The following is a 24,166-nucleotide window of genomic DNA, read 5'->3' on the forward strand; positions in this document are numbered from 1 at the left end:
TTTAAATGTCTTGAGATGTTTGAGAAACTCTTGTTACTCTCGGCCTCCATGCCCCACAGTGAGTGCTCCTCAAGTACATGAAGGGTCATACGACAGACAATTAAAACAATCACTTTAAACTTTTCAGTCAATTGACAACCAACCAGGTGACAACCAGTGACATACAATAGATAAAATACAATTTATTAAAATGCAGTAATAATATTCAATAATAATTAAACCACAATTCAATCACATTTCAATCAATAATCCATCAGTAAATGTAAAATTCCACACAGGAAATACACGTCACGGTCAATGCTTAAACAAAGTTACATACAGTACATATATTTAATTCCAGTTTCAAATACTTCAACAACTCTTTACAAAGGCAATCTTCACTCTGTGACAAAGGCAACTTTACACTCACGTTTTAATACACCCCCCTTTAACAGGATTCATGCCATGAGTCAAAGTTATAATCTTGCAGCGTCCGAACATGCAATTGCTGAGCCTTGCTGTGTCGAAACAAGTGTGCAAATGAACCTTCTGATGAACCTTGCCTTGTGGAGAAGTGAATATGCAAATGAACGGTCATGCAGAAATGAACCTGCAGAGTAACGGTCAGCCTTGTGTGTGTGAAGTGAAGTGAGCCCCCCGGGAATTATCATGCAGTATGGAATGTCACCGTGACTCCAGCCTAACCGTGAGAAGGAATGGGGTGGAGGGACGACCCTGGTGCGCACTGCCCAGATATGCTGTCAGCATGAGGTGTCAGTGTGGAGCTGCTTCACACCCTGAGTACTTTGTTGGCTCTTCGTGAGCACAACCAATCTGCCAGCAGGAGTGGATCCGAACACCGGCAAGGTGCACTGGATCAACAATCAAGTCTGTGATCACCATGTGCCCAATGATGCAAAGCTCATGATACCATCGCAGCCTGTCTCCTGCTGTGCCCAGCACTCCACCACCCCAAGGCTCTATACGCTGCTGGAGCTGGATCTCTGGTTCACCTCCTCGACTCCTCTGTGTCGCTTCTCCTGAACGCTCATCGCTTCACCTTTTTATTGCAGCTCTGTAAGGTCAATCTCGAAGCAAGGTGACATAATGTCTGAACTTAAAGATTGATCAAAGCTTGACCATTGGTTCAGAGCATCGTTTTCCATAACAAATCTTTCACCGAGTTAATTTCATATTCACGTAAGAGTGTAATTCTCCTGTTGAACGACCCATGCAGCCTCAAAACCAGTCATCTTTAAAGTTCTGTTGACAATCCATCTCAATGTGACGATGCCCATGACGGAATTTGTTGTCTGCACACATAACCTTTTCTCCCAATACATCTAATTGATTTAATTCGCCGTAACTCGAGTTGCCTCTCACAAAACACCTTCTCATTTCCCAATCACATATATAGGACTCATGTAGGATTTATATAGGATTTCCTAATCTGTAACACACTTCAGTAATTATAATATTGATAAAAGGCATTATAACAACTACAGCAACAATTCATTTTCTGTTATGATATATATATATATATATATATATATATATATATATATATATATATATATATATATATATATATATATATATATATATATATATATATTGTTGTGGTTGACCAAATTCGCAAACCACCATTCAGGTCCCTTAGGTGAGATATCTCGGTAAGTATATGTGTAGTTAGGCCCAAACCCGTTGTCTAGAGGGAATAAATGTCATTCATGAGGGCTGCGACTCTTCAGGATAGCCGTTTTTCTTTTACTATCTTTATTTTGGACCAGCCGCCATTATTACCACCACCAACCACGTCTCAACAGCCATCACAACAACAACCACCAACCACAACGCCGCTTCACCACAACCGCCACGACCTTTACCGTCACAACTCGCCACCATCGCATCACCGTCATCTCGCGCCACTCGTGGGCCCCGATGCTGGACTCGTGCGGGGCGCGCACCGAGAAGCGTGTTCAAAAACATCACGGACTTTCCGCAGAAAAACAGATCAAAAACGACTCACGCCCACTTTTGTTCCGTCCAATCGGTGAGCGAGGGGCGATTTGGCCCCGCCTCCAGGGCGTTGGAGGGCGGATGCTATATGCAAATTCATGGATCAAAAAGCATTCACGCCCACTTTTCCTCGGGCCAATGGGGAGCGAGGTGAAAGGTCGGAGGCAGAGGGTCAAAGATGAAAGAGCGAAGCCACGGGGCTTATAAAAACGACTGCGTTCGTCAGTCGAGGGGGCAGTTCGCAGTAAAGAGTTCGCAGTTGGGAGTTCGCGGAGCCAGTGAAGAGTTGGGACGAGTCAAGAGACGGAGAGGGCGATCGGACGAAGCTGTGGAGAGGCGGCGGCGGCGAACGGTTGAGGGGGTGCTCGCGTCGGATTCGGGGAACTGCGGAGGGAGAGGCCGGCGGCGCGACCGAGGTCGTGGTGGAGACGCTCGTCGCGGGACCCGAGATTTTGTGAAATCATCCTTTCCCCGAGCATCAGCAACCCCCTCCTGTTTCCCCCCGCGCTGAGATAGTGCGACAAAAGGGGGCCCCCTTCCCACCCCCTACCAGACACTGTCCGCGAGGCCCGCGGAGTTGAGGCACCACCGCCACTTCGCGTCTCATCATCAGACGGGTAGGCCCGACACGGTCTCGGCCCCAGGCCCGTCTACCCCCCTCATCCTGGAGGGTGGTTCTCTTTTCTTTTGCTTTGGGAATATGTGTTGTCGGCGCCGTCTGTGAAGTAAAATTGCATAAGTGTTGCCGAGTGCCCGGTAGTCGGATAGATCTGCATTGTTGCATTTGCTTTTTGTCTTCTTCTTTTACATGTGCTTTTGGTGGAATTGTATATGTGTGCTTTCCGTTCGTCGCGAAATAAATGTGCTTATTGTTGAACTGTTTTCCCGCTTCGCTTCGTCATTTCTTTCATTGAATCCCCATCTTGCTTCACGTAAAGGGTTGGTCGTGGGCTAAGACGCCCGATAATTAATCGAACCGTCGAGGCCGACGAATAACACCGCTCGGTTATCCCGATAGTACGGAACGGGTCGCTTAAGTGGCCCGTGTCCGAAGTCGACCTGCGGCGAGGTGCGATCGCCCGGTCTACCCTCCGTGTGGGTACTTAGGTAGGTCGAATTTGGCGAGCAACCCTATCCCACGCGGGGGCCGATTGGCACGATCGCGGTGAGACCGAAAGGTGCACCCGTGACTGGTTCCCGGCGTTAGTCCGAGAGGGTCACGACTGGATTGTCCGTCCGGTGGGCGACGTGCCGCGATTCGAGTTACGTGGCCGTCAGCACGCCGGCGGGCGCGAATCCGCAACACTGGTGTCAGGTCGTGCGATATAAACTCATCGCCCTCCTCGCAGCACTGGTAACGGAGAACGGGAAAACGGGCTCTCCTGTCTCCAATTAAATTCACGGGAATCGGTCCAGGGGTAAGAGGAGCGACCCCCGATTCCCTCCAAATTACGAGCGAGCTAAATTAACCCTTCACGAGAAATAAGATGGCGTCTCAAGGCGAGCGGGAGCCGGGGGTATTAGAAATGGATGTAGAATGTGTAGAATCCATGGCTCAGGATGAAATCCCCGTGCAGGAAATGTTGGTTGTACAGGAAAACGAAGTCGCCCAACTGAACCCAGAGCCCGAAATGGGTGCGGCAGCGGCCGCGGTGTATGACACCTCCCCTCCCCCTCTCCACCAAAACCCTTCCCCAACCCCTGCCGAAACGGCTCACCCAAGCGCACCCGACATGGCCCAGCTATTCACCATGCTGGCAAAAATGAATGCGGAACTGATCGAAAAGATGGATACAAACGCAAATGAATTTATAAACGAAATGAAAGCGAGGATGGATGCGAATACACAGCACATGAAGGAAGAAATGAAAAAGCTCCGGGGTGAGACGCAGAACATGGGCCGATGCCTGCAGGCGGGCATGAAGGCAGTGAGCAGGGAGCTTAAAATGGCGACTCCACGTGTAGGAACGAACGAGCTGGGAGGGGGTGCAACGGCTGACAGGCCCGCGGTGGAGGCGGGTGAAAAAATAATTCGGCGGGCGTATTGGGCGAGGGTCGTGACGATGACCGAAAGGGAAAAATTAAATGGGGAGACTAAAACGTGCGAGACGAGACACGAGGTGACGACAACGGAAATAATAGTTGAGACAAGGGAGGTAAAGGGTGAAGAGGTGACTGAGTTGGCAGAGACACGGGAGATGGGAATGACAGAGGGAAGACTGCACGATGAAGACGGGGTAAGTGACGCACACACACACACGGAGGTAGTGGAGGATAATGGGGGTGAGCTCGCGGAGCGTGTAGGGACCCAGTGCGAGCAGCGGGATGGCCTCCTCCAGGAACGAGGGGAGGGAGTATGCCCCCTTGAGGCGAGTCACGACCAGGTGAGTTCGGTCGTGCTTTGCGAGGTTGAGGGGACGAGTGCTGCGAACGGGTGCACGGAGAGCTTGGGGGGTATAGAGGCCCCGGAGACCCTTGTGGGGACACGAATCCCCAGTGTGGTTGTCCCTGTGTGTGTGGTGCAAGGCTTGAGTGCGTCCCCGTGTGTGGAAGCGACCCCATGTGTGAGTGGTGTGGTGGCGATGGTGCCAGAGTACGTGCTTCCCAGCACGCCGTGTGTGGATGAGGCACCGTGTGTGGAAGAGGCCGTGTGTGTGGATGAAACGGCCAGTATGGATGAGGCACCGCGGGTGAGTTCCCCCGCGTGTGTGAGTGAGGCACGGTGTGTGGATGAGGCACCGCGGGTGAGTGCCCCCGCATGCGTGAGTGAACGGCCGTGTGCAAGGTCGCTGTGTGCAAGGGAGACCGTGTGTGTGAGAGAGCGGTATGTGTGGGAGATGTCGGTTGGCATGCGGGAGCACGCAGCCGCGTCTCCCGGTGTGAATGGAATGGAGTGTGAGCGTCGTAACACGCAGGTGTGCGTGTGTTGAATGGAGGCGACGACGGAGACATGTGAGGAAAGAAAGCCGGGTAGCAGCTGTAGTTGTTTCGGGGACCGTGCCGGGTTCACCCAGCAGTGAGCACGAGGTCCGTGCTGTGCAACGCACGAGGCCCCCACGTGCTCGCTTGCGAGAGTGAAGTCCCGGTCCGGAAACGCCAGCGGTGGATTTGCCGATCCCGCGGACGGACAAAGTTTAGGCAGGATTACGGATTTGGACCGGACGGGTTCTCCACGCGATCGTGTGTGTTAAGCTCCAACGGGCAAAGCACATGTGTTCGCGTGGGGAACCCCTCGAGACGTGGGGCTTGTGTTTTTTTTTTATGCGCACGGTGACGCCATGGCTGCACGTGGGGTTGGAATCCGGCAGGAGGGGTATCCCTGCCGGATGGTACCGTCCAAGGAGGGACGAGGTACACGTGCAGCTGCATGACGTCACAGGCAGGTGCAAAGTGCGCGAGTTGCCGCGCTGGTGCTGCGCATGGAAAAAAAAAAAAAAGCAAGCCTCACTTTCGGGTGCACAGGATTCCTGGGCAAGGGGTGGAAGACCCCCTTTTATCCAGGGCACAGGATGGAAACTAGTTCGGGGGAAGGGTTAGCTTAGCTAGACCGACTTTATGGGGCAGGGGTAAGTCCTCATGGAGTCCGTGGAATGGATTAGTTAGAGGGATTGTAGCGAGATTTAGGTTGGGAAATTGATTAATGGGATTATTTGGAGACAGTGACAGACTTGTGAATGTGTAGAGGGGACGTAGTTTAGCTGCGTAGTGTTAAAAGGAACGTGCTGTAGTTTAAGGGACGACGTGGGAGCACGAGTTAGTTAGGGGATGCAGTTAGGAGGATGGCAGAGTTCAACGGTGTGTGTGTGTGTTGAAGAGTTGTGAGGTGAGTACATGAGTGAGTGAGGCCAGCGGGTCTGTAAGAATGGAGCGAATGGGGAATGCATGGTGCGATGAGTGATTGGGGGGAGGAGTGACTCCCGCCCAAGGGACCCCGGGGTCAGTGTAGAGTGAGTTAGGGGGTTAGTTAAATTGAAAAATGGAGGTCGTTTTGTTGTTGGTGTGAAAGTAGGCTCGAAACCCATTTGGAGGGGTGCAGGAGCCCTGTTGACGGACTGGGAGCGTGGCTGCGAAAGGTGAGTATCGCTGAGTGGGTACCCCGGGCACCAGGCTAGTCGGCCGCGGTAGGCCAATGGCCCATGGGGGGCCGGGATAGCGTAGTGGGCACGGGTGCGTCTGCTTGGTGCGGAGGCCCGGGGCGCCATTAGCCGCGTGGGCAGTGTTGTGGGCACGGGTGACCCTCGGAAAGGGGCCTGGGAAGCCAGCCTGCCACGTGTGCGTTTCAGGGGAGGTGCCATGGGGGGCACTCCCCGGTGTTAGGGAGCTGGTAGGCTCGGAGGCAGTGTAGTGCCCGGGGATGCCATAGCTGGGGAATTGGCAGAGGGTCGTGCCTGCCAAAGGGAGCCACGTGTCCCAGCCATGAGACCGTGTGAGGGCACCGAGAGAAAATTGGGGGGCGAGGCCCGAAATTGTGAGGACACCAACACAGGCGACAGGAATCTGGGTTGTTAGAACCAATAGTTCAAGCGAGAGGCGCTTGTTGAAAGCCCCGGGGTAGTTTAACAGTTAAATGGTTAGGGTAGATTAGGAAGTGTACCCCTCCGCACCATCCATCCCCTCGCTCTCGTTGTGGGCCGCTGGACCCACTTTGGTTATAGATCGCCGAACTCTGGGGAGGCCATTCTGAGGCTTCGTAGGGCCTCGACACAGGACGTTAGCTCTCCCTTATTCCCCTCCGGGAAGGGAACGTAGGGGTTGGGAGTAGGCTAGGTGACAGGATAGGTTAGCCGAATAAAGACAGTAAAGGGGGTTAGGGGACGATTTATAGTGGGGAAGTAAAAATAAAAACAACAAAAAAATAAGTTGGGGCTAAATTGGGGTTTGACAAATTAAGGGAGTGGGTATGTACAGTGACAGGCAAAGGCGATAGGTTGGGAGGGAGACGGGTAGGTAGGTCCGAGCCCGCCTGCCAAGTGGCCAGCACCACCGCACTCCCTCCACCAACCTCCACTGAACGGCAAAGGCTGGCCAACTTCATCGGCTGGCCGTGTTTTGCTTCAAGGCCTGTGCCGGCCAGTTCATCTGCCGGCTGTGTTTGCCTGCAGCGGCCTTCTTCTGCGGGCTGTGTTTGCCTGCTGCCTTTGCCATGCCATGCCCACTGCCCACGTTCACCAGCCCCGTTCAATTTTTGCATTGCCCCACCCCCCTGTTCATTGCCATGTGCGCCAGGATCAAGGCAACAGTTTGCAAGCTGCAAGAACTGCCCTGTTGGCAGCTACAACACGGGCCTGCAGTGGCGGCCCGTGCACCGTGTTTGTGTTCATCCATTCATTCGTTGTGTTCATTGCGTGTGCCACTTGAGCTGGCACGGAGACTACGTTTGTGCAGCCCATGCACCGTTGTGGTTCACTGCGTTCAGTTCAAAAGGGAAGGCCTTGGACTGCGTGTGAGCAGCCGGCCACGTTCCCTGTCACCTGCATTGTTTGAGCCAGAGACTGCATGCGGGCAGCCTGGCTCCCTGCTAACTGCTTTCTTTTTGCAGAGTTCAGTGATCCTGGGCCATGGTTTAGTGTAAAATGTGTAAGTTAAGGTTAAGATGTACTGTACATATGAGTGCGCCCCCGGCATGTTTGTCTTAGCGCCGGCAATTTTATTTAAGTCGTCCGTGTGAGTGAGTTTGTTTAGGTAGTTACTCAGCCCTTAGGTTATTTATTTTGGGGACACGAATACCATGAATGTCGCACTCAGGGATCCGTAGGTAAAATGTACTAGGGGAAAACTACACATGATGGCACACGAAAATTTGACGATGCCCATGACGGAATTTGTTGTCTGCACACATAACCTTTTCTCCCAATACATCTAATTGATTTAATTCGCCGTAACTCGAGTTGCCTTTCACAAAACACCTTCTCATTTCCCAATCACATATATATAGGACTCATGTAGGATTTATATAGGATTTCCTAATCTGTAACACACTTCAGTAATTATAATATTGATAAAAGGCATCATAACAACTACAGCAACAATTCATTTTCTGTTATGATATATATATATATATTGTTGTGGTTGACGAAATTCGCAAACCACCATTCAGGTCCCTTAGGTGAGATATCTCGGTAAGTATATGTGTAGTTAGGCCCAAACCCGTTGTCTAGAGGGAATAAATGTCATTCATGAGTGCTGCGACTCTTCAGGATAGCCGTTTTTCTTTTACTATCTTTATTTTGGACCAGCCGCCATTATTACCACCACCAACCACGTCTCAACAGCCATCACAACAACAACCACCAACCACAACGCCGCTTCACCACAACCGCCACGACCTTTACCGTCACAACTCGCCACCATCGCATCACCGTCATCTCGCGCCACTCGTGGGCCCCGATGCTGGACTCGTGCAGGGCGCGCACCGAGAAGCGTGTTCAAAAACATCACGGACTTTCCGCAGAAAAACGGATCAAAAACGACTCACGCCCACTTTTGTTCCGTCCAATCGGTGAGCGAGGGGCGATTTGGCCCCGCCTCCAGGGCGTTGGAGGGCGGACGCTATATGCAAATTCATGGATCAAAAAGCATTCACGCCCACTTTTCCTCGGGCCAATGGGGAGCGAGGTGAAAGGTCGGAGGCAGAGGGTCAAAGATGAAAGAGCGAAGCCACGGGGCTTATAAAAACGACTGCGTTCGTCAGTCGAGGGGGGCAGTTCGCAGTAAAGAGTTCGCAGTTGGGAGTTCGCGGAGCCAGTGAAGAGTTGGGACGAGTCAAGAGACGGAGAGGGCGATCGGACGAAGCTGTGGAGAGGCGGCGAAGGCGGTTGAGGGGGTGCTCGCGTCGGATTCGGGGAACTGCGGAGGGAGAGGCCGGCGGCGTGACCGAGGTCGTGGTGGAGACGCTCGTCGCGGGACCCGAGATTTTGTGAAATCATCCTTTCCCCGAGCATCAGCAACCCCCTCCTGTTTCCCCACGCGCTGAGATAGTGCGACAAAAGGGGGCCCCCTTCCCACCCCCTACCAGACACTGTCCGCGAGGCCCGCGGAGTTGAGGCACCACCGCCACTTCGCGTCTCATCATCAGACGGGTAGGCCCGACACGGTCTCGGCCCCAGGCCCGTCTACCCCCCTCATCCTGGAGGGTGGTTCTCTTTTCTTTTGCTTTGAGAATGTGTTGTCGGCACCGTCTGTGAAGTAAAATTCTATAAGTGTTGCCGAGTGCCCGGTAGTCGGATAGATCTGCATTGTTGCATTTGCTTTTTGTCTTCTTCTTTTACATGTGCTTTTGGTGGAATTGTATATGTGTGCTTTCCGTTCGTCGCGAAATAAATGTGCTTATTGTTGAACTGTTTTCCCGCTTCGCTTCGTCATTTCTTTCATTGAATCCCCATCTTGCTTCACGTAAAGGGTTGGTCGTGGGCTAAGACGCCCGATAATTAATCGAACCGTCGAGGCCGACGAATAACACCGCTCGGTTATCCCGATAGTACGGAACGGGTCGCTTAAGTGGCCCGTGTCCGAAGTCGACCTGCGGCGAGGTGCGATCGCCCGGTCTACCCTCCGTGTGGGTACTTAGGTAGGTCGAATTTGGCGAGCAACCCTATCCCACGCGGGGGCCGATTGGCACGATCGCGGTGAGACCGAAAGGTCCACCCGTGACTGGTTCCCGGCGTTAGTCCGAGAGGGTCACGACTGGATTGTCCGTCCGGTGGGCGACGTGCCGCGATTCGAGTTATGTGGCCGTCAGCACGCCGGCGGGCGCGAATCCGCAACAATATGTTAATCAAATTTGACATGCAGAAAATAATTAATACGATTCATTTATTTCTTTGCTGTTCAGCATACACACTGAAGTCATTTTTCTCTTTTGTTCTCACCCCTTCTATCTATAGGCAATCCATCAACAAACTCAACACTGGAGGAAACAATGACAATGTGAGTATAATATAGAATTTTCATTGTGATTTATGTGATGTATATAATCTGTAAAACTATAGCTTTACTTTATAGATAATTAGCAGAGGTACCCGGCGTTGCCTGTTGCTGTTGTAATCCTGTTTGCATTTTTAAGAAAACAAATTTTGATATTGTATTTCTATTTTATGTGGGGACAGTGGGGGTGGGGGGGGGTCTAAAGCACTTCCCGATGCCCACTAAGAAATGGTGTCAGGCATCATTTAATATTACCTTTCATGGAGCTACAAAGCATTAAGGTACAATAGAGTGATTTTAGGGATGGTGTAAGTTTTCTTCAAAAGGAAATTTCAAAATATTGAAAACATTTTAATTTTTTTGGCCTAAAACACTCACTGCTGAACCTCTGAAAGTTTGACAAAGATCCATTTGGTCATCTCTAAGAAAATGGTGACACACAGACAACCATCTCTCTTATAGTGTAGATTAGAATTAACTGCAGTCGTTGGTACTGTTGGAATGTGGCTTTGGCATCGACTTTATTAGCTAAATGGTTTCCTCCATGTTTAAGTTTAGAGCGTTTATGGCGAAATGGCTTCCTCTGAGTCTGTGAGGTCAGTGGTTCAAACCCCCGTTGAGTCATACGAAATGTTTTTTTTAATTTTTGTGTTCCTTTGGGTCCAATATTTGCCAGAAAGCAGACGCGGTGGCGTAATGGTTAGAGCGGCCACTCCAAATCTGGAAGGTTGGGAGTTCAAACCGTGGGTGATTCATACCAAAGACTTTCAAAATGGTACGTGCTGCTTCCTTGCTTTAAGCTCAGCATTTAAAAGGATAGAGCACGGACAATCCCCATCAGTTGGTATACACTGGGAAGAGGAAATTCCTCCTGAGGAAATGTCATGTTGAGTTCGGTGAGAAGAGTGGCACCTTTGTTGTAACATCGCTGGTACCCAGATTATCCAAGGAAGTGATGGAACTTCCCCAAGTTCAGTGGCTGTGGTGTGTGTGTGTGTGTGTGTGTGTGTGTGTGTGTGTGTGTGTGCGTGTGTGCGTGTGTGTGTGCGTGTGTGCGTGCGCACGCGCGTGCTCCATTACGAGCCTTAGACCTTGTATTAAAAAAAAGTATATCATTATACAGTGCATCATCATTTTTGTCAATGGAGCATACTCTTGGCAGAGCATCTGTGCTACCAAAACAGCTTCTTGGCAAGATTTATTCTGGGTGGTTTCCCATTGCTTTTCCAGTCAATCGTTCATGGCAGGAATTTGGAATTTTCTTTCAGGGTGCCATTGGTAACTTTCCTATTCTTTGTAAAAGACACCTGTGGGATCTTTAATGTCCATCAACAACCAGCATTAACAGATGTTCACTCCTGCTTGATGTCTATCTGATGGGCGTTGAACAAATTAGTACATCACTCTGCATGTGCAACACCAGGGTGACAGTTTAGAGCTGGGTTGAGATTCAAACTCTGGGTCGAGAGCTCAAAAGTACGTGTCCATACCTGTAAGCTATCATCCAGCCCATTTTTATATATATTGAAATAATGCGAATTGCCGTGTATAAGCCACATTTTCTTTAAGAACAAGATTGTTTTTTTTTAAAGATAAATAAAAAGTTGGGGTGATGGCTAAGATGTAGTGATCAGGAATTTTGGACATATGACATGACAAAATTACCTATTTACAATGTTGAATTTCAAAAAAACAAAATTTCTTTTGCTCAGGTGCACATTTGAAGAACTTGTAATATGTGAGGGGATGATGTTTTAATGAAGGAACAGTAAATTGCAAAGCAGTCTGTCAGTAATAATGGTATCAGACAGATGGCAGTACAGTAACAAAGTCATTAAGCAGCAATAAGGTGACACCTTACAGGTTGGTAATATTATGTCTCTTTCCCTGATTGTAATAATCGTACGTAATAGCAGATTATGGGGCATTCATTAAAATCAATAGTCATTTAGTGGTTACTTGCTGTCCTGGGTGTGTTTCTGGTGCAACAAGACAGAGCGAACAAAAAAGGGCAAGAAAGAAAGTTTTAAGAAACTATATCCCCATCCCACCTTTTTCTTTTCGATGGATCGATCTTATTTATTTATTTATTCTTCAAAAACGTATTTTTTAAAGTGGGATGATTGAGATGGCATTCTATAATGTCTGCGGGTTTTCACATACTCCGCTGACGAAGTTGCCGGTCTGTCCACATACTAGTCTGTCCATATGTATGTATGTACGTATGAATGTCCGTCTGTGCTAATTTTCTGTTTTCTCTGCAACTGCTTATCTGATTGACACAACATTTTCACAATAGGTGCGACTATTCATGTATAATATTTGAATAATAATTGTGATGTCATAGATCAAGTGGTGTGGCAGCCATGTTGGAAAAAAAATTAAAATTTTGAACCTCTGTATTTCTGAAACTGCTCCATGGAAAAAAAAATTGAATCTTGGTACATGTGAAGTAATTACTCCCCATGGGAAACAAGTACGATTGTATGGCATGGCAGCTAGAATTATTTAATATTTTGAATCTGGGTTCAGGGATTTCAATCAAACTTGGAAAAAGTATGCATAATGATGTAATAATGTGGGTGGAGGTATTTCTGGTGATTTGCAATGTCAAGTGTGCCCTTATTGTTTTTTTAATGGCTCACTAAGCCTGGCGTTGGCTTAGCGATTTGGGTGGCTGGCTTTGGATCCCAGGATCCTGAGGTCAGGCCCCGTCGGCCGCTGAATTAACACCAGGTGGAGTTGGCTCAGCCTGTCAACCTTCCAAGGTTGGTGAAATGAGCACCAGTATATTGGTAATAGGGTCACTGCATCAGCAGCATAGCCACATCCATATCCAAGAAACCAACAGCCACAAGGCTGCACATGAAAGAGAGAGAGTGTGTGTGTGTGTGTGTGTGTGTGTGTGTGTGTGTGTGTGTGTGTGTGTGTGTGTGTGTGTGTGTGTGTGTGTGTGTGTGTGTGTGTGTGTGTGTGTGTGTGTGTGTGTGTGTGTGTGTGTGTGGCTCGCTTTCAAAATAGCATTTGTCTTTCTAAAACATATTGGACCATTTTTTAATTTCTTTCACAGGAAAGGTCACAAAATAAGATTTTTTTTCTGCAGGAAGGGAGGAGAAGTAAGGATGCACTTTATGCATGAGTGCGGTTTATACACGGCAATTTATGGAATATAGTAAATTAATTTACAACTACATAATGGCACTTGGTGGAGCGCATTCCTCCGCTGGGCGAAACAGTTTATCTTTTGTATGAAAGAAAAGGTACTTGCTAATTCCAGCACAAGTTAGTGGCTTGTGTGGGCAGCAAAAGATGATAAAACCAAACACAACCACATTAATACTTGTTTTTACCTTTTGTATCTCACTGATGGGCTGGATCTGCATCCACACCTTAATCAAAATCGAATCAGCTTGTTATTGTCACCTACCCAACTCATCCATCATGTTTTGTCATAATCCATCCATAACCTTTTGAGATATCTTGCGATATATCGTTTTTGGTCATCTCTCTCAATGGCGAAGAATCACTAAAAAGATTCTAGTATCCGGGATGCAGATCTTCACCAAAGTCTAAACAATTCATCCTTGTCACACACCCAACATGTCCACCAAGTTTTGTCTCAATCCATCCTTCATGTTTTTAGATATTGAGACAATTAGACAAAACACAAGATGACCCAGAGGAAGAGGAATTGACAAAAGTTTATCAGACAAATCTCACACTCTCAAGGTCTCTCTCCGAAAGGACCATCTGGAAAACTCTCCCATCTGCTTTCTTAGCATTCCTCTTGAGGAAGTTCAATCACTCAAATTACTGGGTCTCACTATTAGCCATGATCTCTTTATGGCAAACCACATTTCTAAGTTGGCCACCAAAGCCAGCCCCCGACTGGTCATCCTCCATCGTACAAAGTCCTCCTTGGTACACCTGAACTCCTATCCACCTACAAGTCTTTCATTTGCAGCTTGATGGAGCTTTTCCCACTGGGCTGGCGTTCCTGCCTCACACCTTGCTCAGCTTGATGCTATGTAAACCAAGACCTTCAATATTATTGGAATCTCCCGCGATGAAGCTGAACCAATGGGCCTATCATTTCCTTATCACAGACAGGTCGGTCATCTCTGTCTTCTCCCACGCCCTTTCTGGTTTTGCACTCTCGACTCTCTCTCTCTCTCCATGCTCTGCCCCACCCCAACCCCTCCCCCAGGGTTCTGCAGGATATGGGTGGTCTTCCATCAACGTCCTTTTGAAATGCTCACCTTCCATTCATGCCTCTCTTTTTGCCTGCATGGGGGAACTGCCACATTCTCTTCAATCTCTTTCTTCCCACCAGTTTTTCAAGACAGCTGTTCAGCACATCTCATATCATCCCCTATCCAAAACTATGATATTTTCTACCCACGTTAAACAACTCCAAGTCCACCCCTTTCCAAGTTTCCAGTTTTTCCTTCCTGAGAGTTTGTTTCTGCATCCATCTTGTCCACCTCGTGCGTCCTCCCCTTGCCCTCATTCTTCCCCACATCCCTTATTTGTCTAAGTCTTCCTCTATTTTGTCTCTCGATTCTGCTGTTGCTGTGTTTCCCTCTTCTCTTTCTACTGTTCCTTTGTTTCTGTTATGTCCTGATCCATTCTATGCTCTTGCCCCTCCACGAGCCTCGACTTTGTATACAAAAGAAATAGTTACCGCTTTTCCACTTTTATATCTTCGTGATACACTTGAAATATTAATATATCATTGGTCTTTCCCATCGATTGCATTAGACATTAAAATGTTCTTTAATTATCCTTATTATTATGTACTAGCAAATACAACCTGTCACTTCGCTGATGGTAATATTAAGGAGGTGGGGGAGAGAAAGGGAGAGTGGGGAGGGTAGTGGGGAGAGAGACGAGGGTGGGGATCAGGAGAGAGGGAGGGAGCGGAGGGATAGAGGATGGAAGGAAGGGAGAGAGGAGAGAGGATGGAGGGGAGGGAGAGAGGATGGAGGTGAGGGAGAGAGGACGGAGGGGAGGGAGAGAGGGCGGAGGGGAGGGAGAGAGGGCGGAGGGGAGGGAGAGAGGGCGGAGGGGAGGGAGAGAGGGCGGAGGGGAGGGAGAGAGGGCGGAGGGGAGGGAGAGAGGGCGGAGGGGAGGGAGAGAGGGCGGAGGGGAGGGAGAGAGGGCGGAGGGGAGGGAGAGAGGGCGGAGGGGAGGGAGAGAGGGCGGAGGGGAGGGAGAGAGGGTGGAGGGGAGGGAGAGAGGGTGGAGGGGAGGGAGAGAGGGCGGAGGGGAGGGAGAGAGGGCGGAGGGGAGGGAGTGAGGAAGAAGGGTGGAGTGAGGAAGAAGGGTGGGGGAGTTATGAGTCAGTAAGGAAGGGGGCAGAGTGAGGAAGGGGTGGGGGGATGGAGAGAGTGACATCCCACCAAACTCACTATACACTCCGGGAAAGGGTTCTGAACTTGCATTTGGTAGAGGGTCTTGGAGAGAAAAGGGGGAGGGGGGGATAGCACAGGATTGAACAAATTGGGTACATTAAAACAGCATGTTAATGCACAATGCAGAGTCCGCGCAGAGGATAGGGGAGGGGGTTTTGGAGGAGGTAAGCATGAGGGGAGGGGAAGGGAAAGCAGCATGAGTGGAAGGAAATATGGTGTGAGGGAAAGGCAAGGTGGTGTGAAGGGAAGGTAAGGCAGTGTGAGGGGAAGGAAAGGGAAGGTGGTGTGAGGGGTGGGGAATGGAAAGCAATGTGAGGGGAGGGGACAGGTGATAAAACATGCCCGAACAGCAACATTTTATTTTTAACCACCGGGTTCTATATAAAACCGGGTACGAGCATTTAAAACCTATGCTATCTATCTGACAAAGGCCTGCCTTCATGCATGCATGCCTGCACATGCAGCAACCTTTGCACCCCTCCGGTGGACTCAATCCAAATCTGATTCACACATGCTACACTCTGGGGAAGCTGATTTAAATTCAAAACTAAACCCTCAGTCCTTAACAGTTCCCTTAACAGAGGGGTAGGGTGGGGGAGCAGGGGGAGGGTGGGAGAGGGAGAGGGAGAGGGTTGGGAGAGAGAGAGGGAGGGTTGGGAGAGAGAGGGAGGGTTGGGAGAGAGAGGGAGGGTTGGGAGAGAGAGGGAGGGTTGGGAGAGAGAGGGAGGGTTGGGAGAGAGAGGGAGGGTTGGGAGAGAGAGGGAGGGTTGGGAGAGAGAGGGAGGGTTGGGAGAGAGAGGGAGGGTTGGGAGAGAGAGAGAGGGTTGGTAGAGAGAGGATTAAAGGGGAAACGGGAGAGGGGAGGGGAGGGGAGAGGGGAGGGGGAGGAGGGGAGGCGGAGGGGAGGGGGAGGGGGAGAGGGGAGAGCGAAGGGGTGAGGGTGGATTCCAGCATATGTGATGTCCAGTTCAACATCCATCCGAGAGACGGCACACCTATTGATGAATCACCATGACTGTAAAACACAGGATGATAGTCTGGAGCTGTGTCAGGATTTGAACCCAGGCTAGACAGCTTTGAGCATGCATGCATACCTCTCAGATATCCTGCCATGATGTGGCGATTTGTTGCTTTGTAACAAATGAAAACATTTTTACTCATTGTAATCAACTAGTTTATTTTGTCTTCCTAACTCCAGATATGTCTCCATGGAGAACCGTGCCACAGTATTGCCATGTAAGCTGATAGTGTTCGAAGCTTGATGACTGCTTGCCAAGTGATTTAAGCATCCAAGCAATCACTCCAACAAAACAGATGAAGAAACGTTTAAAATCAAAATGCTTAATATTTTATATGTATCTATGTCTAAGTGACAGGTCGTAAAATTAAAGAAGATCGTACAAAAATGGGAAACGTGTAAAATAAAATTGCACAATTTCAGCAGGTGATCCACTACCTGAGGCATCCCACGACAACGCAGGGCCAAACACAGGCGAATAGGGCCTGAACTCTGTTCAAGTCAAGTTATACTGTATGTTCAGTGACAGTGTGAATAATTTTGCAGTATATGGCCATGGCTTCGAAATGAACAACCAAGTGGCTTGGGCACTCAAGCAAGCACTCCAACAAAACAGTTGATAAGAAATGGTGAGCTTGGCAAGCGATTCGCGATCGCTGTACGGTCATAACATGTCCATGCACCCGGAGATGCTCGGAATGTCAAGCAATGTCTGAATTGGAAAAATTAACACTTTTCTGTTTTTTTTTTTTTTAGCAGTCAGAACTGCTGCTGAAGTCAACAAGAAAAGTTCAAAATTTTGAAATTCAGCTCAGATAATGAGATTATAAGAGGTTATGGAATGTGCGGATGTGAAATAAAGCCACAAATGATGGCATCTCTGGGAGTTTATAAGCATTGCAATCTATCCAGCGATTCATCGTTATGATGATAAGGCATTCGACGGTATGAGTGAGTGAAGTGAAAAACAAAACTTTGTCATTAAGGAACCATTGTGGCCTGTTCCAAGTCAAGGTATTGTTGAGCAAGCCCCCCCCCCTACAAAAAATGGCGAATTAAGACCCCAGTGAGGTTACCATGGATAATGCATTGATAAAAGGATAATGAAACAAGGCCATTAATTATCTTCAAAAGTGGCGTTTACATTTACCCAGACACCCAGTTTTCATCACGCACGACCTTGGAGTTTCCTGAGTATGCATGTAAAAATTGGGGCCTCGAGGTTCATGGTTTTGGAGTTGTGGAGTCAACACACTGACAGACTGACTGACTGACTGACGGACGGACACACACTGACATTCATTGTTGTAGATAACAGTCAGTAATTTGTATACAGTTAGCGACCAGCATTTAATTATAACTCTTCCAATAAGATGTCAAAAACTTCAAACTCTGAGATAAGGAGAGAAAAAAGAAATATATTTACAAGAGGAAATTCTTGTTTCAATTAGTGATAAGGGCCCTTAGGACTTGCACATTGCACAAAGGAATAAATTCTCGTAGATTTTAGGACCGTTGAATTGAATACCATGTCAGCAACTCTTTTCGCGTAACATGTTTGAAATTTCAAAATCTCAGTTTTACTGGATCTCATTATCTTTTTTTCACTTTACATCCTTGTGTGCAATCAATTTCAATGGATGTTTCACTTGAATTAAACATTCTAGGTCCATGATATAATTCATGCCTGGTCTCCTAGCATACCCTGTAGTGTTCACATTGAATATACTTTCCAGATGGTCTCTGAATAAAAGCAATTACTTATGTAAATGAACACCATTTTCCCCTCCAACTGAATAACATGACAGGCCAGTTTGCCAATCCTCTCATGTCACTCATCTGTTCCCGATGAGCAAAATATGCTGGTTCTTACCTCCCCCAGTGCTGTATGGAATAGCCTGCTATATCCACTAATTCATATCTTAAAAGGATGCTTAATTCCACATCAACCTGTTATTCTCAACCTTAATATGCGAAATTACAACTCATTTAAAAAGATAATGAATTGAACATTCTATTCCTTACAAAACAGAGCAAACAAGAAGAGAGGATAAAAGGAAAAAGCAATTACATCCATTCCCTACCAAGACAACAGGCAGATAATGAAATATTTTAACAGTGCATCACCAATTATACATCCCAGCCCTGCCTGCTGATGAATGCTCGCCACTGCATATAACGGTGGCTTTATTCATAAATCTTTATCACAAAGTGTTTATAAACCTTCTAAGAATATTAATTATAACATTGTTTACCCTGCCATATTTGATAATCCAATCCCTGCTTTCACCCTATTTTTGTTTTTCTGCTCTCACATTACATCTTTGATGAAATTTTCTTTTGCACAAAACCCAATCCCCTCAATTGTTTGCCAGTTTTTTATGTTTTAAAGTCTATCAGATTGTTTTTAAATTATAGGGTGCTGCTGCTGCTGTATCGTTACAAAATTAAATCCATCTGAATGTTGAGTTTGGTGATGTGTGTATTCTTTTTTGTTGTTGTTGGTGCATACTACCATCACAGTTCAAACTTTCCTTCCCCACAGTTTTGCATACTACTACGTGGGCATCGGTGCAGCTATTCTGATTGTGGCTTTCATCCAGATATCCTTTTGGGAGCGTGCTGCTGCCCGGCAAACACGGCGCCTCCGACAAACCTTCTTCCATGCTCTCATGCGCCAGGATATGAGCTGGTTCGACGTCAACACGCTCGGAGAGCTCAACACAAGACTTACCGAGTATGCACTTCACTTGTGTCAAAACCAAATACCTCCTCCAACTCTCCTTTTTTCCATTACACCTTCATGTTCTTTGTAGCTCATAGCCAAAACGTTGAAGTGTTTGCTGCCATGTTTGAAATCTGGTTTAGGCTGAACTATAATTTCATATACATCCTCTTAATATGCCTAAGTAATATAGACAACTATCATAGAGCTTATAACAGTTTGGTACAGGTCGTCCATTTACCAATTTTAATTTTCTGTTATAAATTATATATCCCTTTGCTGTGCTGACATCTAGTGGAGAAGATGAAAAATATAGGGCAGATGTAACCACAAGAGGATCAGGAAATGTTCGGTCAGGCTGTTTCGCTTATATTGTTCAGTTTCTGGGCAAGACGCATCACATTGGCATGGGTGGATCAAGTGGGTACAGATTTGTTCAAGGCCTGGTGTTAGCTTAGTGGTTAAGGTGGCTGGCTTGGGATCTTAGGGTTCTGAGTTCGAGCCCCATTTTCCATTGAATATGCTGAATAACTAGGTGAGGTTGACTCAGCCTGTCATCCTTCCAAGGTGGGTGAAATGAGTATCAGGGTACTGGTATTGGGGCACAGCATCAGCAGCTTCGTCATACCCCCAACAAAATGATAGCTACCTGGCAGCCAAGTTGCCATGCGAAGAAGAAGAATAAGCTTTGTTCAACGTTCCACATACCTGATTGGAACAACATCCCTGCATGTGTCAAAGGTAGTGACACCCGAGAACAATTCCAAAATCAGCTGAATAAATATATTAACAACATTAATTTGGACTAACGGACATCTGCACATAAAATGATAATCTTTGTGATAGGCTGGAAGAGTTCTTTGAAGAGTATCCCAAGAAGACGAAGAAGAAGAAGAGAAAGAAGAAGAAGAAGAAGAATAAGGTTTCAAATTCTATGCTTTCCACGGACATCAATGATTCGATGAGAATGGAATCGCTAATGTTGCATTGTCTGGGTGAACGCATGTGTGACATGTTTGACACCTCGACAGCAAGTCAACAGCTGGACCAGAAACATTCAGGCATCTTTGCAGATGCAAAAACCCAGTGAGATAAGAACTTCACATCGATGAACATAGTGCAAAATAAACGTTTTTCATTTTCGAAGCATGGAGAACTGCTGGAACCTATATGCCACAAGACTTCATATGTTAGCACAAAACTGTGAACTTTCAAATGTGGACACTGAGATCAAATCCCAAATAATCCGGAGTAGTACTTTGATCCGATGACGTACTCATGCTTTTGGAAAGGAGACATTACATTAAAATATGTCTTGGATACTGGATGAGTTCTTGAGACCACAAAGGTAGAAGCAGTGGGCATAAAAAGATGGTAAAACGAAGAACCCAATGCTGTTAACATTGTCATCAAATCACGACAAAACAATGAGCCCACCATCACCAGCCATAAGAAGTTGAAGACGCCCTCATGGTGGACTGTGTGGTCCAGAATCATGTTGCTCAGATGACAAAGAGTGCCACAGCCCACAGTAACAACGAGTTTGCCAAGGTTTGCCATTCAAAATTGAAGATTATACAAGACAACAGATGGCATTTCTGACACAAAGACGCTACTCATCATATTGACGTCGCGGAAATCAACAACAAACCAATTCATCAAGAGCCGAACAAGTTCCCTTGCAACTACTATGTGATGCTATGCATGACGTCCAATTGATGACTCCTGTCTCCATCAGCAAAGCAGAAAAATGAAGCAGTTTTATGCTGATCGACATGCTCATACTAACACTTTGAGATTGATCATATGTGATATGGTTTTAATCCATGAAGGGAAAGTAAAATAAGTTATTATCTGTGTTGCTCATAAACAAAAACTGTATCGTCTCTGTAAATATGTGCCCTCCGGGAAGTGTTGCTAAATTGTTTTCAAACCTGTTCGACTGTCTCATTTCCTAAATGGTTCGATATAGCATGTATAAATCGATAGATGGGATATTTTACCCCATACATTTGCTCATACCAACAGCCATCGTTCATCCATGGTTTGTTCGACCGTACGTGTTAAACATTCGGGTGAACGTTGCGGGCACGGTTCCCCCATTGACACTACCAAACCACTGGAAAGGTAAGGTGGTCGTGAAGGAGTGAGGACTCTGCTTTGTTTGGTTATTTCAATCAGCGTCCGAGGATGCCAAGCAACCATGGCCGGTGGCCTCGAGTCCAGAGGTCAGGAAGTGAGTCCGAGGAGATTAATGCACTTTTACTTGAATCACAACGACAGAATATAGATAATGCACAAATCAACAAACTATATGAATTTGAACTTGTGATCTCAGCATCATGAGCTATTTGCTCATAGGGAACACCAAATATGCCAACCCAATTGGAGTACCGTAAAACGTTTTTTTCCTTATTTTAATATGGCTTCTGCCTTTTAGTTATGCTATTTTGAAATGAGGCATGTTCTATCCATGTATGGCATTGTGGTGTAATAAACAGACAAAAAGAAAGGGAAACTAACAATGACAAGGAATCTGAGCTTTAGTTTCTTTTCATCCAATATTTATCACTCATTGCCTAAAGCTCGTAGCACACCAGCCAACGCAATGCAACAAGACCGTCTGTGACAGTTTAGTGATTTAGTCTGTGAAAGTCTTTGATAATCATGGAATGTGTGGTGGTGATGACCGTCGTCAACAAGGTTTTCAGGCGCAATGGTGATCATCTTAAAACTTGAACATGTTCAACTTTTATGATGAGTTGTCCACAACAGTCTTGCATCAATGTGTAGTGTGCGGCAATCTACGATGATCACGACGCGGCACAATATATTGACCAATTAAACTTCAGCTTTCAGTGACTTCCAGCTATAGCATCAATATGGCAAACCTTTGGTTGGAAGAGAGAGGCCCAGCTGATAGATTTGTGCTGAGATTATGCCTGCCTGTAATAAATCTCTTGTGAATGATAAGTTACCATAAGAGAGTTCATCTTTTGCAGCAATTTCCACGAGCAAGTTGTTGAATGCTCCTTGAGCCGGCCTTCTTTCCACATAGGGCTTTACCCACAGCCGCTTCTTTCTCCTGGCACGTAGTCAGTGATGGACCAGCACTCGTACCAGAGTAGCAGTGCTCAGAGATTTTTCCTTGCATTTCTTCTGCATCACCATTTTGTTTTCCAACAATAATGTCAACAGTCACATCGCCTTCTTGATCCCAACATCTTGATCCCATCAGTCTACAACAAAATTACATTTTGCAAGATTCGTTGCAGCCAGTCTGGATGAGTCATATCAGCGAATGTCAGCTAGAGTGCGGTGGGCTTAACAGATTACAAATTGATCACTGATAAAGCTCTTGTCTGTGTGCATGAATAAACATACATGAAAGAACCCTGGCCTATGATATTTTGTATTCTCACAGTGATATCAACAAGATCAGTGAAGGAATTGGTGACAAGGTGGCTTTGCTGATTCAGAGCTTGTCCAGTTTCGTATCTGGATTTATCATCGGCTTTGTTCGTGGTTGGAAGCTCACACTGGTTATCTTGGCCGTCAGCCCACTATTAGCCATCACTGCTGCTCTCATGTCCAAGGTGAAAACGTTATTTCTAAATGTATATGAAAACTAGCTTGCAAAGGAACTAAATGAGATCATGGAGGAGGATTATGAGATTGTGGCGAGCAGCTACTTTGAAAGTATCAAAGAAAGAATTATTTTTAATGTTATAAGGGGCAATCCCAGTGTGTGAGCCTCAATCCAGTTCCATTTTTCTGTCGAGTGCTTCAAAATGAGTTTGCTCCAAATTCATGCCTCCTTTATTATCTTATGTATTTATCCTTCATTATCTTATCTGTTGCCACTAACTGATCCCCCTTTACTCTGAGCTGCAGTCTTCTTCTTTGCTCACTCTTTCATCTGTACATCTGTCTGTTTCCCATTTACCCAGTGTTAATGTATCACCTTGTATCATATTTTGGCTTGCTCTTCCACAAGCCCTGATTTTGGACACAAGAATAATGTTTAATTGTATGTATCTGTAGAATATACCCCAGTCCCCTACTCTCTAACTCAGCGTTTCTAAACCTTTTTACCCTTGTGGAACCCTTGAAATAGTTTTCATGTCTCAGGAAACCCCTGCATAAAAATTATTATATACCATTATTAATATCTAGTTCTTTTATATTTTTATCGTAGTTCACGTGGTAAATATAATATTTTTTTTCAGAAACCTGATTTAAGGAAAAAATGACCCCCTTTTTGTCAAATTTATTGGCAATGAAAAAAAAAACATACTGCTCAGTTATGAGACCTCACACCGAGGTTTTAATTCACACAAAAAAATGGATTCCATGACACGAATCCGCCGCGTACAGGACGTCCACTAACCAGTGAGGGCGGTTTCACACTGGCGCCGTATAGACATCGTTAAATACATTCCCTATGGTTGTTATAATTGTAAATAATATAAGAGGTTGAAGCCTCTATTGTAATAATCAAGGAGTTTCCAACAATATGCTGTACGTGTATTGTAAAATTACGAATATTAACTCAAACAAAAACTACTCAAAAATACATTAGCCTATTTATTACTGTTTCTCACGGAACCCCGGTTGAGAAACACTGCTCTAACTTGTAAGTTTCTGTGTTTCCTCTTTTTCCTCTAGTCCTGTTCATGCATTCATTTTCCACATGTTGGTTTCATGGTTAGGGTTGTGGGCTTGGGTTCCTGGGGTCCTGAGTTCAAATCCCACTCAGCTGTTGAATTAATACCAGATGGGGTTGACTCAGCCTGTCATCCTCCCGAGGTCGGCAAAATGAGTACCAGCTTGCTGGGATGATTGAGCCATTCGAGTATCCTGCGTCGGAGTGACGACCCATCCAGGATTGTGCCCAATAGCCCAGGAGATTGCTGCAGCAGCACCAACGCTCTGTACAGAGACTTAATTCCTTTGCTTATCATGTCCACTTGTTGCCGCACTGCCTGATTGTCAGTTCCTTTTTTCTATCTGGCACCTGACTCTTCCATGAGGTGACATTCCATACATAAAAAATACAATATTATTGAATAAGTTGCAACTTTTTAT

General features: G+C 46.6%; 1 protein-coding gene across 5 annotated transcripts in view; it reads left to right on the forward strand.

Annotated features, from left to right (window-relative positions):
* The window catches only part of LOC147021632 (ATP-dependent translocase ABCB1-like), a 193,921-nt gene that overhangs the window by 58,119 nt on the left and 111,636 nt on the right, over window positions 1-24,166 (forward strand). For all 5 annotated transcript variants that reach the window (XM_085891803.1, XM_085891801.1, XM_085891802.1 and 2 more), the window contains 3 exons: window positions 9,882-9,924; window positions 18,899-19,090; window positions 22,503-22,674. In XM_085891803.1, the coding sequence (XP_085747929.1) occupies window positions 9,882-9,924; window positions 18,899-19,090; window positions 22,503-22,674 (407 nt within the window). The remainder of the gene's footprint in view (window positions 1-9,881; window positions 9,925-18,898; window positions 19,091-22,502; window positions 22,675-24,166) is intronic.

Source organism: Eptatretus burgeri, chromosome 8, assembly GCF_056783735.1.
Source record: "Eptatretus burgeri isolate ZD-2024b chromosome 8, Ebu_testis_v1, whole genome shotgun sequence".
Classification (NCBI taxonomy): Eukaryota; Metazoa; Chordata; class Myxini; order Myxiniformes; family Myxinidae; genus Eptatretus; species Eptatretus burgeri.